The sequence below is a fragment of the Rattus norvegicus genome, chromosome 7 (assembly GCF_021556685.1).
Source record: "Rattus norvegicus strain SHRSP/BbbUtx chromosome 7, alternate assembly SHRSP_T2T, whole genome shotgun sequence".
Taxonomy (NCBI): Eukaryota; Metazoa; Chordata; class Mammalia; order Rodentia; family Muridae; genus Rattus; species Rattus norvegicus.
This window is the reverse complement of record NC_141540.1, coordinates 64,071,758-64,089,462: the sequence shown is the minus strand read 5'-3', so window position 1 is coordinate 64,089,462 and position 17,705 is coordinate 64,071,758. Positions and strand designations below refer to the sequence as shown.

At 42.6% G+C, this 17,705-nt stretch overlaps 1 protein-coding gene across 1 annotated transcript in view; it reads left to right on the top strand.

The window, feature by feature from the left end:
* Positions 1 to 1,144: 1,144 nt before the first annotated feature.
* Positions 1,145 to 17,705, top strand: part of Dyrk2 (dual specificity tyrosine phosphorylation regulated kinase 2) — a 30,526-nt gene continuing 13,965 nt past the window's right edge. The window contains exons 1-2 of the mRNA XM_087557276.1: positions 1,145 to 1,331; positions 3,858 to 4,004. Coding sequence (XP_087413402.1) covers positions 3,984 to 4,004 — 21 coding nt within the window. The 5' untranslated portion in view covers positions 1,145 to 1,331; positions 3,858 to 3,983. The remainder of the gene's footprint in view (positions 1,332 to 3,857; positions 4,005 to 17,705) is intronic.

Sequence of the window (17,705 nt, the reverse complement as noted above, 5' to 3'; positions counted from 1 at the left end):
CAGAGCTCAACAACTCCTAAAGATGCAAGTGAATGCATAGGGTAGCCCGGTCTGTGTGGTCTCACTACGGCCCTTCTCCCTCCCTCCCTATCCATGGTATATACTATCTATACATAAATTTATCTTCTCTGTTGGTAATGATTCTGAAAAATCTACTCAACAGTGGATGGAAAGAACGCCTTATGCAGTACCATAGCATTCCAAGATATATCCCTTCTGGAATTTATTTCATGGCAAAGGGCTCGTGCCCATGGAATTCACAGGTCTGACCCAATAGAACTAACCCCACCAGAATGGTAGGATGGCCTCTTTTTTTTCCCCATGTTTATTAAATTGGGTATTTCTTATTTACATCTCAAATGTTATTCCCTTTCCCAGTTTCCGGGTCAACATCCCCCTAACACCTCCCCCTCCCTTTCTATATGGGTATTCCCCTCCCCATCCTCTCCCCAAGAATCCTGTTCACTGGGGGTCCAGCCTTGGCAGGACCAAGGGCTTTCCCTTCCACTGGTGCCCTTCCTAGGCTACTCATTGCTACCTATGAGGTTGGAGCCCAGGGTCAGTCCATGTAAAGTCTTTGAGTAGTGGCTTAGTCCCTGGAAGCTCTGGTTGGTTGGCATTGTTGTTCATATGGGGTCTCAAGCCCCTTCAGCTCTTTCAGTCCTTTCTCTGATTCCTTCAACGGGGGTCCCATTTTCAGTTCAGTGGTTTGCTGCTGGCATTAGCCTATGTATTTGCCGTATTCTGGCTGTGTCTCTCAGGAGAGATCTACATTTGGTTCCTGTCAGCGTAGGATGGCCTGATAAAGGCTCAGACTCAGCTAGTTTTTAATATCTTCCTGGGCTGGGTAAGAGTCTCTAGACTATGTCCTGGACAGGGAGCCAAGGTACATTGATAAAAGTCTCTGATAGCCAGGACTCATACATAGATAAAACATGACCGCCAATTACTCTTGGAAACTGACTAGCAAAATAGTGTTTCCTATTCCTATTTGCAGTCTGATAGACCAAAGTCTCCATCACTGAGGAAGAAACACTCCCTACAGGAGGCACATCAGCCATCCCACTGCATTGGATCATGGCTGTTACCTAGCCACCTTGACCTCCTCAGTGCCTTGAATCAACAGGCCAAGAGGGGAATTATGACATCACTGTAGTGGCCAACCTGACTAGCATCCCACAGTGAATTTCTGTCTGGAATACAGGCAACACCTCGTGGGACCATCTATGATCATCATCCACCCTGAGACCATTGGAAAACTGTGATCTGATGCAAATAGGTCTACAAGTGTCTGAGACCCTCAGAAATGAACATTTGGTCATCCTAACCAGGTAATCAACCCAATCCAGATGGGATGCTTCTGAAGGCAAAGGGAATACAGGATGCGTAGTACAAGATCACTGTAAATGCCTGCTAATCACCATGTAACAAGCTACAAACACAAGGGCTATGATTGTCATATGTATTTCCTCATTTTATTCTGTATATGTTTCTGTATATAGATCCATAATAAATAACTTTGTTTTCTTTTTTTTTTCTCATATCCCCTCACTGTGTGGCTTCTCCAGACGTGTTGACCTTATTTATATATTGGAATATTGCTTATTTAGAATCAGGGCGTTTATGTTTTTGGTTCTCAGGAAAAAGTCAACATGATTCTTAAGACTCCCCTTTCTTTCCTGGGAAATGGATTAGTGTAGTTTTGGTTGTGTGAAATAAGTTTATTTCATGTTAGATGATGTTGTGATCTTGTTATTGTCTTTGTGTGGGGATGAAGTATGTTTAAGTACATAAACATGGGTGCCAAGTTGAGAGGGGATGAATCTATAGTGTTAATTTTAATGTGCATGACTGGGCTGAGGGATGCACAGCTTGTCAACAAAACATCATTTCAGGATATGTTAGTGGGGATGTTTGACTCTCACTAGTATATACAGGGGGGAGGGGCACCATTCTTCCTCTGAAGGGCAAGATTAAAAACAAAATTACAAAGCATCGTTGCTTGTTAGTATTTTTGTTTTGTTTTTCTGTAGGTTGCCTTGTCTGGAGCCAAGTAGGCCTTAAACTTGTGATCCTTTTATCTCAAATCCAAAATAGCTAGAGTTATATTACATAGAAGTGGTTCTCAGCCTGTGAGTCGCAACCCTTTTGGTGGTCAAACAGCCCTTTCATGGTGGGGGGGTCACATATCAGATAACATACATATCAGATATTTACATTAAAATTAAGAACAGTAGCAAAATTGCAATTATGAAGGAGTAATGAAAATTATTTTATGGTTGGGGTTACCGCAGTATAAGGAACTGTGTTAAGGGTTGCAGCATTAGGAAGGCGTAGAAGCTCTGGTATATAGAGTTCTTTCTGTTATGAATTTTGGCTATGACAGTGCTTCAGACTGTGCAAGAGGCAGACTTTATTATAATATGATCAAATCTCACTACCTTGTGTCTCCTGCCGAATACTCTGCCTTTAAATAAAAATTTTAAAGTCCCCTAGTTGAATACATTTTTCAGGAGTCTTTTCTTTTTTTACAATTTTGTTTTTTCAGCTTCAGAAGATGTAAAGTGCATTTGAGTAATTTAGGCCCAAGAGCTGCAGCACCTTTCTGGGAAGAGGTTAAAACAAGCTTGTGAGTGATGGTGCAGGATCCACAAACCCAGACTGAGAGCCACACCTCGCCCCACAGGGGCCCATGAAGAGCCTTTTCAAATGCTTGAGACTCCTCAATGGGGCTGGCTCAGGTGTGCAGCCACTGAGGTATCAGGCTGCAGCCCTTAGGGCATAATTCAAAGTACGAACTTTTCTTTCTTCATCTATAGACTTTCCACATGCTTGGGACTGAGCAAAGGTGCTTAGTTTTGATAAACCAGAAATTGTAGGTCATGTCAAAAGAACATGAGAAATAAAAAATTTATTTTGGCTGCTATACTCCATAAAATTGTATAAACCTACTCATGATTAGATGCATACATTTTTCCTTACAGATTTTATTTAAATAATTTAAATATTTATATACTTAAAAATTAAATAATGCCATTTCTACCTAATTTATTCATTAAGTATTCACTAGGAAACTCTCATTCCCATGAACTATTCTGGGTACTAAAAAACTGCAGGTTGAAATAAATTACCAGGAAAAGTCCCTGTTCTCAGAGCATGTGTTCTAGAAGTAGGAAACAAAGAGAAAACAATTGAGCAAAGACACATGACATGCCAGATGGTGAGAGCATAAAAAAGGTGTTATGTGTGTATGTGTACATGTGTATAAATGTGTGTACACATGTGTGCATGTGTGTCTGTGTGTATGTATGTGTGTATATGTGTATATATATGTCCGTGTGTGTATACATGTGTATATGTGTGTGTACATGTGGTATGTGTGTATATATGTATATAATGCATGTGTATATGTACACATGTGTATGTATGTATGTATGTATGTATGTGGATATATGTGTATATACATGTGTGTGTGTACATTCTAGGGTGCGTACTATATTCAGTGGACTAGGGATGACTCCAGCAAACAAGCAACATGAAGCAAAGGCTTGAAAGAGGTGAGGCCTTTTTAGAGGAAGAACATTGCAGGCAAAGGAGCTGATGCAAATAAGGCTCTGGGTGTCGAGTGAGTGTGGCATACTGTGTGTGTGTGTGTGTGTGTGTGTGTGTGTGTGTGTGTGTGTGTCATATACATGCATGTATGCACACATGTGTGTTCTCCCATTTCTGATTTTGAGATTGTCTTTCTATAACTGAACCTACCATTTGTGCCTTTGGCTAGGCTGACTGAATAGTCAGTGAGCCTCAGGGATCTCCCTTGCTTATCTCCCTTCCTTCTCCTCTACCCTCTTCCCCAGTGCTGGAATTATAAGCAAGACTGCAACGCTAGCCATCTTATGAGTGCCGGGTTCCCATCTCCTGCCTTCATGCTTGGACAGCAAGTGCTTTACCCATTCCATCTCCTTCTCAGCCCACAGTGAGGAATGTTTTCGAGGCAACAACAGGTTTGTAGTGCTGAAGTGTGGGAGGGAGGTGCTTAGCCTCACAAGGTGAGGAGGGAGGGTGAGAATCATTTAGGAGCTTTTAGCCACTCCAAGAACTTTGGCTTTCACTCTGGCCACTGGAGAGGCATCAGGGGAAGCAGCACGACAGGGTCATCCGAAAGGGACATCTGAAGGGAACATCTGAAAGATCATCTGGAAGGGATCCCCCTGGTTGCCTTGTTGAGAATAAAAGTAGCGATGACGACTAAGTAAGAAGACTGTTCTCACGATGTGATTGAGCAGTAATATTGCCTTCGATTATGGTAATATTAGTGATAACGAGAAGCAAGTGATTGGTAGAGTTCCTTTAGTGTAAAATTAATAGGTTTTATAGATGATGGGATGGATGAGCGCTAGAGGAGAATAAAGAACCACATGCTACTCAATTTTCTGTGGCTGTGATAAAGCAGTCTGGCCGGAAGTAACCTGGGGAGGAACGGGTTTATGTGGCTTACACTTCCAGGTCACAGTTTATCACAGAAGAAAGTGAGGACAGAATCTCCAGCAGTACTTGAAGCAGAAACAGGTGTCTCTGGCTCATGCTCAGCTAACTTCCTTATATAGCCTAGATGCATAGCAGCCTGGGCTTTCCTTTATGAACCATCAACCAAGACAATCTGTCACAGACACACACGGTCACAGGCCACTGAGATCTGGGAATTCCTCCATTGAGGTTCCTTCTTTCAAGATGACGCTGGGTTGTGTCAAGTTGACAAATAAAACTAACTAGCTGAAGTGCTTCAAGGCACCTGGGATGATTGACCAGAACACCGGAAGTGACCTGTGGTTCCGGAAGTTACCTGTGGTGAGACGGGAAACACATTGGGGGAAATACTTTGGAAGGGTAGAAGTCTGGCATTTAATGCCGGCGATGATATGTTCAGATACAAACTAGTATGCAGCACTATTGAATAAGCAGGCTATTTCAAGAGTCATTGGTAAACTAAATGTATTCCTCACCCAGACCCTTCCACAGTAGTGAGACATGGGGGATTTCCGCCCTATTCAAAACATGATTGTGAACTTCTAGGGAAACTTCAGGACCTTAACTACTTCCAGACAAAGCAAGCTGGAAACTATAAGGAAACAATGTATGTGTTTACAGTGTATGATGAATCCCCATAGAGCTGTCTGCAGTAGCTCTGACACAAAGGTCACCTCAGGTGGATTTCAAACAAGCTATGATTTTAACGTCTCCACCACTAACCTAGAGGCAAAACGATAGTTCTTATTCCAGATTTGTGTTTATACACAAGACTGGTTTGAACAGTCTTGGTGTAAATGGATACCCAAATAAACAGAGAGAGGAAAGAGTAGGGGGCAGGGAGATGCATTCATATCTGTGGAAAGATGATGGTGAAGAAATTTCACTAATTAAAGTACTCATGGGGTTACTGACAGGCTAAAGGAGTAAGTACCACCAAAAGTAAAGACGCTACCACATACAATAACAGGAAGTGGTAGGGACTGCGGTATTCTGCAGGGCCCAGGGTGGGGGTAGAGATGGGGAGGCTTGTATGCCGTTATTATGAAAGATGGAAGGGAGGCTAATGGAGTCTGATTTTCTGTTGTTTCTAGAACCAGAAACACGTGTACATTCATGAAGTCTAATTTTAAAAGACTGAACTTGCACTCACATTTTCAAAGCGCCCCATGTGAAAGCCAAACACAACATATCTGCAGAATGCTATTGATTCATGGCCTTTGACTTTCACTTTCTAAATTTGCCAGTTACATGCAAACAGTTTTAATTATTGACTGAGCGGATCTATTAAATCCCTGCACGGCTTTGACAATCACTTTTCCTGCACAGGGGAGACCATTCATTTTACTTATAATGCGAAGTTTTTATTCCCATATGAAGTGCTAATATTCACACATCCAGGAGTAAAAGCATAATAATAATATTAATACAATATTCATAATTCCCTGCCTTTTCAAGATTTCTTAAAATGAATGTTATCAGCTTTCCTATTGTTTCTGTGTAAGAACTTCTCAGATTATAGCTTTCTGCATTAAGCCCATACAGTATAGAACAAGACAGAGCCATGCTTTGCTAACTCCAAAGTAGGCTGAGATTTTGGAAGATCATCATGAAATATTTCTTCAAATGACGTTTCAATAGTCATGAGAGGTTGAAGACAAAGGACTGTCACTGACTGCATTTCAACCCATGGTGGAAAGGATTTTTATTATGCCCCTGGGTGTTTCTCATAGTTTTCCTTTTTTTTTTTTTTCTGGAAATCTTCACTGAAAAAAGGAATCCAAGGAGACGAAATAGGCCTTGTGGGACACTTAACCTTTTTTTTCCCCAATAGGTGGTTGGACCCTAGTTCAGGACCCTAGGGGAACTAGTGTTCATGGTCAACTCAGTATAATCTAGACTTATTTAAGAAAGAAGTTCTAATGTGGATTGTCTAGATTACATTAGATAAGCACGTGTCTGCGAGGGATTATTCTGATTATATTGATCCCAGTGGGAAGACCACCTACTGTGGGTGACTCCATTCCCTAGACAGTGAAAGACAGACTCTGTGACTGGAGAAAGTGAGCTGAGTACTTTTGTGCAGTCATAAACCCCTTGTTCTCTGTTCTTGACTGTGGATGTAACGTGAGTAACTGTTTCAGGTGTCTTGACTTCCCCACCATAATAAACTGTGCATGAACTGTGAGCCAAATAAATTACTTACCCCCTAAATTGCTTTTGTCCAGATGTTTTATCACAGGAAAACACCACACACACACAGACACACACACATACACAGACACACACACACACAGACACACATACATACACAGACACACACACACAGAGACACACACACATAGACACACACACAGAGACACACAGACACACACACAGACACACACACAGACACACACACACACACACACACACACACACACACACACACAGACAGTTGGGAAGAATTCCATCGTCCAGAGAAATCTTGGAGATCCTTTGCCCTGGAGTGGCTTTATTTCCACACTTACCTATACAGTTGGAAGGCAGGTTCTTCTTTTTTTGTGCTTTGCTTTTCGAATAACTGTGAGAAGAGATGCCGGAGTGGAGTTAGTTCTTACAATTCCTATAGCTACCATCTTAGGTGGGCAAGTGGCTTCCTTTTCCCTACAGTTAAAAGTTCAAGGTTATCTATAACAACAGAAGCTACCACAGTCAGGGGATGAACTGTAGGTGTTGGGATATTATCCACCATCTTTCTCAGACAGAACCTTCACTCTGAATGCACAAAGAGGGGGCTGCAAAGAGACAGGACAAAGTGGGGTTCCATATCCATTCCTTGAATGAGCTGACAGTCTTGGAAGGAAGAAAGATTTTTCTATGCCTGTTATAGGGTAAGGCACCTGTCTTCAATAACAAATATTATTTAAATGATTGCAATATTTCCAAGTAGATTTGTGACTTCCATGCCAAACTGTTGTATATAATCATTTGATATTTCAAATTCAAGAATTGAAAGGCCATAATTCTTTTATGTCCTGGTTTTAAAATAATTTATCTGCTCCCTATATTGATTATGGGTATATATTTTACTGACACCTTTCTACCTCTCTTGGTTTGTAAGACATAGTAATCTAAGAGTATCTATGTTTAACCAGAGGATCATCAAGTGATACTAAGTCATGTGTATTGTACCCTTCCCTTTCTATGTGCTAGGTTCTGTCCTATATTTCTGACAGAAATAGATTGTATTACTTAAGCTTCATAGGCAGGCTGTGAGGAAGAGAATGGTATAGGAGTTAGGAACCAAGAGGTTGCTAACCTAGAGAAGTTGAGAAACAGGCAAATGGACATACAATTAGTCCATAGCTGAGCCATGATGGTACCTAGACCATGAGACCTGGGTACTATATTTTACACGAAGCAAGGAGATGAACAAGTATTCCATTAATAAGATGCCTGGATCACAGTGCGTGGACTTTGCTGTACCAGCTGTATTTATTTAGATTTTTAAAATGCTTTCCTTTCTTCCACTATGTCCTGGAGAGTTGGAAAGCTGCTGACATTGCGTCCAGCCATATGCAGCCCCATGGATTTCTTTGGCACATTCTAGGCTGCAGGGTATTAGTGTTTCCCCATGACTTACTCTTATAAACAGTTCTTTCAGACTCGTTTTGCTGCCCATTGGCTTCATGGAGATCTCTGTCTATTACATTTTTATTCTTAAGGAAAGAAAACCCACTGCCTCTCTCTTTTCTATTGTCTCGAGAACATTTTGTCTTACAAGGCCATCATATTATTCCAGACTTGTGAAATAATTGGATTTTGGTATTTAGTCATATAATGGGATTCATATAATGATCTCATCACAAGTTTATGTCTACTGTTTACTTTTCAAGAAGAGAGGGCTCACCTAATGCCATGTGGACACGTGCTTTATTTCAAACATTCGAAAAATGGCCCTAGATTCTTGGCCATTAATACTTTTTTTTTGCAAGCAATTTCCATTATTCACCAACATTCCAATGTACAATTCTGAAGACGCTTGGATTAACCGTATAGGAAATGACTGAGTCCAGAAGCTTTCACCTTCGGTTGAGTATGTACATCAAGCCCCTGGGGTTAACTTCACTTTTTCATACATTGTCTTGATTGTTAGGATAACTAGTCTTGGGTGTCACCTTGACTGCATTTGGAATCAGCTAAAACTGAGGCATCTGGGCACACTCATGAGAACTTTCTCATGGTTGGATTATTTGAGTTGAGAGGCAGGCAATAAATCCAGATAATCAGAAGACTTGCCCTACATCTGGGCCACACCTCACCATGACAGCCCACACAAAAGGACACGGAATGAGGAAGCTTTTGCTTTTTGTTTGCTTGCCCTAACTCTGACCAGCAAGTTCATCTGTCTTGTTCCTGAGGTAACCCTTTCATTGGAACTGCATCCAGTCTCATGGACTGGATGGCTGGACAGCTGTTGGAGCCTTTCTGCCAGGAGACAGCCATGGTTGGACCGTCCTGACTATAGCCTGTAAGCCACTGTAATAGATCCCCTTTGAGTATATATAAAACCGTTCTATCAGTTCTGTTAGAGAACCCTGACTCACACAATAGACCACATGGCCATTCTTGCTGAGAGGTAAGCACATTAGTAAAGGCAAATCGAGAACACGCTAGAAAATAGAACCATGCAAACCGACACACAGAGAGGATTTGACCCTGATACACTTGCGTGGGGCATGCTGACCCAGGACTTCCTCTAAAGGGACTCTAACTTCTTGCTTCTCAGCCTTTAGGGAAGGAGGAAGGTGGCACTGGGCACTGCTAAGTCAGACAAAAATTAGCAGGCAGAGAGCAGAAGACAGGGGCCTGTCAGTCCCTGTGCCCCATGGCACCTGAACAGCAAGCCGCCCGTGCTCTTTGGGGAAGCATGAGCTTCATTAGGTTTTCCCAAATTCAAATGCGTTCACCGCCAATTACTAGCAAGCCACCCAGCCATTCAATCTGCGAGTCCTTGTCTTGAAAGTCAGGATAATGATATGTCTGCCTCATTGGCTGGTTGTGAAAATACGAGGGGTGGATCAGGCTAAACACTTCACCCAGAGCCCAGCAAAGTAAGTCATGAATAAAGCAAGGGAGGAATTTTTCCCTCGAGCATGCATTACAGGACGGGTTGGGTGGGTTCATTCCTCACTGCGGATTAATTACACAGGAAGGGCAATCAGGTACTAAGGGAAGAGAAGGCAGAGACAGACAGCCACATCCTTAGTGAGAAAGTGGACACAGACTGCCTGCCAGGAAAGGAGATGAGGATGCTCCAGGCAAGGTGTATGATAAGTAGCTCAATTCCCAATTCCAGTCACCTTTCTCCTGTGCTCTGGCTTTTCAAGCAGGACCTCACCTGGCACTTCATCGGACGTCTCATCCTCCTCACAAACATTTCTGTAAAGCTCCCCTTACTAACATCGTTCTCCACCTACGCCAATATTCTTGCTCCTCCTTCTGTTGAGTACCCACAGACGACGTCTCTCCTCTTTCCCTTCTCTTAAAGCGTGGTTCTTCAGAGACGGCCCGTTACTTTGTCTTTTCCTTCCTCGAATCCTAAGAGATCTCATTCTTCTGTCTTCCCCGAAGCAGTACTCACTCGGCAAACTCCTTCCATCCCCTTCTTCATTTTCCACCTACTGGTGGTTCATTACCTGTTAGCTAATTTCTAATATCTGTGGCAGCTGGAGATGACGATGGGGCCCTTTGTCTCCAGACGTGCTGAATGCAAGTGTTTCTGTGCCTCAAACCTTCCTCCGAGAGTGATACTTGGGAACAATGGGTGTTGTAACATTACTTCCGAAGGACAACTGCCAAGCATTACAGACATTGTACTATATGCATGTACAGACATTACATTATCTGTAATGATATTTGAAGTAAATTTTGATTGATCAAAGAGATACTGGAGAGTTTGAAGACTTATCTAGGGCTATTATATATATATGTATATGTATATTTATATTTGCATGTTTCTCAAATTACTCAACTTATTTAGTCATTACAGGTAATTTCTCTTGCTCATGACTAATTGAACACATAGGTTTGTTTCCCCCAAGGCTGAGCTTTTGATTTTAGCTGCTAATTGTAAATAAGCCATAACACTGTCAATTATGTCTTTACTTGAAGGAGAATGTCCATATGGACAGACGTACGCTTTCATTAAAAGCAGTTCTCCATGTCTCTGATGTCTAGATTACTCTGCAAAGGCCATGTTGGTAGAGAACACTTGCTTTCTAGTGCTGTGGAGACCTCTTCTCCATTTGGTTCAAGCATAGGGGGAATTCTTTTCTATGATAAGATTTAATGTTTGTATGTATAGACACTTTCATATTTGCGTGTTGTCTTAGGGTTTTACTGCTCTGAACAGGAACCATGACCAATGGGAGTCTTCTAAAGGACAATATTTTTTTGGGCTGGCTTACAGTTTCAGAAGTTCAGTCCATTATCATCAAGGCAGGAGCATGGCAGCATCCAGGCAGGCATGGTGCAGGAGGAGCTGAGAGTTCTACATCTTCATCTGAAGGCTGCTAACAGAATACTGACTTCCAGGCAGTTACTACTAGGGTATTAAAACCTATGCCCACAGTGACATACCTACCCCAACAAGGCTACACCTCCTAATAGTGCCACTCTCTGGCCCAAGCATATACAAACCATCAAACATGTGTCTATAAATCTAGCTGGTTTTTTTTTTAACTGGAGTCTAATTTGGGGGAATCATAGGAACCATTCCCCAAAGTCAAAACATCACAAACTCGACCAACTATGTCATGTGCTATTGAGAAATTTGGGGACCAACTCCAAAAATATCATCTTCTTCACAGCCTTCCTATGAGGCTTAAGTAATACTATCTATTTCTGATGTCAGGACAGAACTGAGCATATGGAAAGAGCACAATGCATATGACTTAGTATCAGTTGAAAACCCTCTGGGTAAACATAGTTACTCTGAGATTATTCTAGCTTTGCAGCTTGTCTCTCTTCAGTTTGAAAGGACTCTCAGCTTTTGTTATGGCACAGATGAACCTAGTGAATCTGGTCAGTTTTAGGTACTTCCTGAAGCTACTTTGAGTTGTTTACTTTTCTGGTTAAGGAACTTTCTGCAGAAGAGAATGTTTTGATCTTGGAGGAAGCAGTCACAAAACCCCTTCCCCAACAAGTTCATGTTTTAAACACTTGGACCTTTATTTTGATGCTCTTTTTTGTCTTATCATTTCTTTTTTAGGGGAATCCTAGTTAAAAGTTAAGTCATTAAAGGCAGATGTAGAGAGAAATTTTTTGTGTAGCGTATGGAAGCATCGCCTGTCAATAAAAAAGCCTATGACCAATGGGCTGAGGCAGGATTGGAAGGTGGGACATCTGGCAGGGAGAGATCAGATTCTGAAAAATAGTCAGTCATGGGAGATTGCCGCAACACTGAAGGGTCACACAAAACTGAGGAAAAGTAACTAACCACATGGCAGAATTTAGAATAGAATAAACAGATAATTAAGTTATGAGATAGTCAGGGAACAAACCTAAGCTTTTAGCCTATGCATTTACTCATAAAATATTAAATCTCAAGAGTAGTTATTTCTGGGTACAAACAAGTCATGTGAAAAGCCCATGGTTACAAGCAGAACTATGAAGGATATGTGTATATATATATATATATATATATATATATATATATATATATATATATATATATATATATATCAGCAATCTTGGGTTATACCCCTGGTGAGTAGAGGTACAGTGACTCAAAGTTTCTTGTGTTTCCTTGCAAGCCTGGAGCTGGAGAACCCACGGATACATCACATCCCCAAGCAGTGGGGACTCTAGGGTCCGGGGCTTCCAGAGAAACAGGGTTGCTCTAAGAATGTTACGCTTCCTGAATCTCCTCCATCCTGCCTCTCCTTTAGCTCTGTGAACAACAAGATGTAGAGGAAAGTCTTAATTTTTTGCATATTCTTTTAATGGCATTAACTCTATAGTTTAAAATTTAAAATTCTAGCTACAATGTCAGTCAGAAGCTAGTACACCAGTCTTTTCTCTACGTGATTCAGGGATCCAGAAAGGCTCCAGGGGATGTGATTTCTCCTTTTTTCGTAACATCTTCTTGTGATAATATTTCATCCTGTTAGATCTACGCCTAGGATACTAGAGAAGGATGTAATTAGCAGGGTAATTTAGATTATAAACCTTCCTTTCTTTTTTTCTCCCCTCCTTTCCTTTCCTTCTCTTTTCCTTCCATGCCTTTTCTTTTCTTTTTTTTTCTTTTCTTTTCTTTCCTTTGTGGGTTGTCAAACCCATGCCAGACAGTCACTCTCCCTCTCAGCCACAGTCACTGCCTAATATTGTAACTCGCTGTCTTGCAATTGTATCTCATATAAGCTGCCCATGTCAGTGAGCTTTATGTCAAACTCTTACTTAGCTAAGTAGCCTTCTGAAGTAAGTCAGTTCTTAAAAGCAAATGGTATCAAAACCAAAAGGAAACAAAATCAAAGCCACTCCACCTCTTCAGACTTCTCCTTGCTTCCAAGTGTGGGTGGAACTTTGCACTCAAGAGAAAGTATCAAAATAAGTGGCACTGACTTGGGTACCACCCTCAGCTCTTCCTGAAACGGGTCTCCAGACTGATGCTTTTGGTCCAGCCTTCCTTACACTGCAGTGGAACTGATGCACAATCTATGTTCTACATTTTTCTTTTGTCAGCCCAGTGCTCAGAACGCTCCAGTGGCCTCTGATCTCCACCTACGTCATGAGTTGGCTCCTCTCTCCAGTTTTTATTGTGCTGGGCCTGGAAACCTTTTACCCTATGCCTCAGTATCCCTTTTCTCAGGCCATTCTCCACTTTAGGGGTGCTATAGTGGAGATCTTTTAGGACAGTGTAGTGGTGTGTGTGTGCGTGTGTGTGTGTGTGTGTGTGTGTGTGTGTGTGTGTGGTTTTTGTTTGTTCTGTTTATTGATAACAGTCTCACTGTGTGGCCTTTGCTATCCTGGATTCAGAGTGTATACCAGGCTGGCCTTGAACTCATAGAGCTCCATCTACCCCTGCTTCCAAACTGCTGGAATTAAAGATGTGCACCTCCACACTGGAACTTAAATGTCCCCAATGGTCCATATTGCAAGCTTTGCCTCCTACACAGCATTCTCAGAAAATGTTAGAAACGGGTAGCAGCTCTTAGCAGGTTGAACCGTGTGGGAGGTTCTCATGCCGTTGGAGGAAAACTGGAGACATCAGCTCCGTCTTCTTCTGGTCTTTCAATTCTTTGTGATGACATGCTCTACCTTGCTCTACCACGTGATGCTGCCACAACGGCCCTAAAGTTACAGGGCCATTGATCAGGGATTGAAATATCCAAAACTGAAGAAATCACCCTCACCTCCTGTGGTGGTTTGAATGTGCTTGGCCCAGGGAGTGGCACTATTAGGAGGTGTGGTCTTGTTGGAGTCGATGGGCCCTTGTTGGAAGCTGTATGCCACTGTGGGCGTGGGCTTTAAGACCCTCATCCTAGCTGCCTGGAAGTTAGTCTTCTCCTAGCTGCCTTCAGAACAAGAGTTAGAACTCTCAGCTCTTCCAACACTGTGCCTGCTTGAACACTGCCATGTTTCCCACCATAATAACAGACTGGACCTCTGATCCTGTAGGCCAGCCCTAATGAAATGTCCTTTATAAGAGTTGTCATGGTCGTGGTGTCTGTTCACAGAAGTAAAACCCTAACTAAGGCACCTCCTGTTATCCTTACTTGGACTTCTCTCGAGTCACTCTGTTGTTCCTTCTGCTTGGAATGTGCTCTATTTTGTGCAGAAAAAAGCCTGTCTGCCCATTTTCTTAAGGCAAGATGCAATTCCCCGCTCCTCTAGGACTCTGTTCTGACTCTTCCAATGAATCCAGAGTCTCCAGCCTTTTGTAGTTATCTGGTATTTAGCCTCTGTGATCTACACAATACAGTACTTAGAGGTGTTTTGATTTACTATGAGGGCAAAATCAGATAAACCCCTCTTAAACTGAAAATACTGGTAAGTCAAAAGACACATTAAGGCTACCTAATCTAGTACTCCTCCAATAAAAAGCTCAACCTAGCTGGGCCTTGTACAGTATCAGTGGTTTCCTCTTGAGATCTCATGGCTTCCTGGCATTCTGCTGATAAAATAACTCCACATACCACTATCCTGGGTATGTATGTATGTATGTATGTATGTATGTATGTATATATATATATATATATATTTAAAAAAAGATCAAAGTTCAGTTTCTATTGAGTTGATATTACTTTTGCACCTTCATCAAGCTGAAAAAAATCCCATACCAGAAACTGTGTGAGTCACTCTCAGTATCAGACAGAACGTGGTGTGACAAAACGTAACAGAGCTTTATGGAAGGATTCGGCACAGCACGGCAGGGTGAACTGATAGAGAAACCAAGAGCCCTGGAGATTGTGATGGCAAGAAATCCTTGCTACCACTGGGCCTTAAGGGACAGGAGGATGGGATGGATTCCCAAACTCTGAGGGAAAATGGACAGTTGTGGAAGAGGCCTGTCTAACAGGACCTAACATCTTCAGCCAAGAGCACATCCAAGCTAGAAAACAGCTTAGTGGTAAAATTCTAGCTGGATATATACAAGGCCTTGGGTTCCAGGCCTAGCATATGGAAAAAGATGACATGGAAGATGACTAATGACTTATGGTGGGTGTCTCAGGAGGAGCCAGAGGTAGACGGTTGACATCACTGTCTTCGGGCCCTTCGACCTCTGGCTAGTAGTGTTTGCTTATCCAATCCACTGGTAACCAGAGGGCAAGAGATCCCTTGCTGCTGTCTTCGGCTCCTGCAGTAGAGTGGGTAGAGGAGTAGAGAGTGGGTTTGAGAGACAGGAAGTGTCTTTAGTTTGTAACTAATGTGTTTGCTTTTTTTTTTTCTTTTTTTTCTTTTTTTTTTTTTTTCGGAGCTGGGGACCGAACCCAGGGCCTTGCGCTTGCTAGGGAAGCGCTCTACCACTGAGCTAAATCCTCAACCCCAACTGATGTGTTTGTTAAAGGTGACTTTTCTGGTCCTGCTCTGTTCTAGGAGCTCCTTGAAAGCTTAGATCACGTTTTAGATTTACGTGGTTTCTAATATCTCATAGAGTGTAGTTCAATGAGAATTGGAATGTGCGTGTGTATGTGTGTGTATGTGTCTCTCAGTGTGTGAGTGTGTGTGTGTGTGAGTGTGTGTGTGTGAGTGTGTGTGTGTGTATGTGTGTGTATGTGTCTCTCAGTGTGTGAGTGTGTGTGTGAGTGTGTGTGTGTGAGTGTGTGTGAGTGTGTGTGTGTATGTGTGTGTATGTGTCTCTCAGTGTGTGAGTGTGTGTGTGTGTGAGTGTGTGTGTGTGAGTGAGTGTGTGTGTGTGAGTGTGTGTGAGTGTGTGCGAGTGAGTGTGTGTGAGTGTGTGTGAGTGTGTGTGAGTGTGTGTGTGAGTGTGAGTGTGTGTGTGTGTGTGTGTGTAGGGAGACAGAGAGTTGTGATCTTCCACCTTCCAAACCATGTTGGGGGTTGCTGGAGGCTCCAGGAGGGGGAGAGAGAGAGAGAGAGAGAGAGAGAGAGAGAGAGAGAGAGAGAGAGAGAGAGAGTGTGTGGTGGGCATGGAGAGTTGGGGTGGGTATGATCAAAATACACTGTTATGAAACTGTCAAAGAGTAAAAGGTATTTTATTTAAAGTTCATTAAATGAGACATATATCTTTTTCCTTAATTAAAGCAAATCATTTTCCTTGTAAAAAGAAAGTGTTCCTTTTCTCTCATGTTTAATCTATTAATATCATTAATTTGGAAGTAGAGCTAAAACATACCTGTACTATTAGTATCCTTATTTATGATTTTTCTTATTCATTTAATTTTGAAGCAATGGTGTTTGAAATACTGTACAGATAACTTGATGCCAAAATTGATATTTAAGAACAATATTTTTTGAAACATTAGTCATATGCTGAGTACTCAAAGTAAGATGGGAAGGAAATAATTGTTTAGAAGAGTAAGGGGGGGACACTTCCCGAGTTTTCTTGACAGTGCACAGGCTATAAGCAGAGCAACAGTGAGACTAAGCTGGGAATCTCAGATACATTGTAGCCTTGTAGCCGCTCCTTACTACCCGCTTTCTGTTAGTTAAGTCTGAATGCTACTCAAGCCTTCCTGTGTGGGTTTGAAGGTGATCATCACACGGAGGAATTTCTTGCTAGGGGCAATTTAGGTTATGATATGAGCCGATTATTAATACACTACTGCGTCCCTACTTTCTTGCAAAAGGAAGAAAATTAGGCTGTCTCTGTCTCTCTGTGTCTCTGCCTGTGTTTGTCTCTCTCCTTTCTGTCTCTGTCATTCTCTTCGAAGGTGGAGTGTGCCCTCCTCTTATTACTCTGTAGGCGCCCTAGAGGGTCACACTGTAATGTGGGCCCGTCCTTTTGGCATTTGGTTAAAGCTGAGGTGATCTTTGCAAGAGGTTGCTATGACAATTTGCCAACAGCATAGCCTGTACAACTCTGCAGGAGGTAGCTCCCTCTAGACTGAAGTCTGCTCTAGTTGGGGCCAGCACTCTGGGACTTGGAGAAGACACAAGGAGCAGGGCAATAAGGGATGGACACAGGACTCCAGGAGCAGTTCAGAAACTAGGCACCTCCCAGGAAGGAAGTGCATGCCTGGACGCGGTCCAACTTTCTTCCCTATCTGCTGGGGATTTTTCGAGCTTTCGCTCCACACCTGACTGTTCAAGTGGACAAAGGTGCCCAAGTGTGCCACGCACGACAAAGCATAGGTGTGCGACAGAGAAACAAATGCTGTTCTTTCTGGGAAGCAGAGGCTGTAGCCCACGAATGAATAGGGCAGGGAAATTCTCCACGTGTCTGGGAAGGGAAAGAAAAAAAGAATCTTTTCCTCCGAGGATGTGGGGAATCAGAGGTGTCGCCCCAGTGCAGCAGAGAGCTGAAAGGAAGGTGTGTCTGTCTCAGTGGCCGCGCTGGGGAAAGGCTTCGAGTTGTAAGGAAATGGGAGGCGTCTCTGATGTTTATTTTTGCCTAGCAACCCACAGCCAACTGCTACCTCAGCTGCGGTCCACAGGCGCCTGTCTGCCTCCCCTTGTCCTAGAGACTGGAGGGCAGCGGTCACTCGGTGTCAGTGAATCAGGGAGGGCGT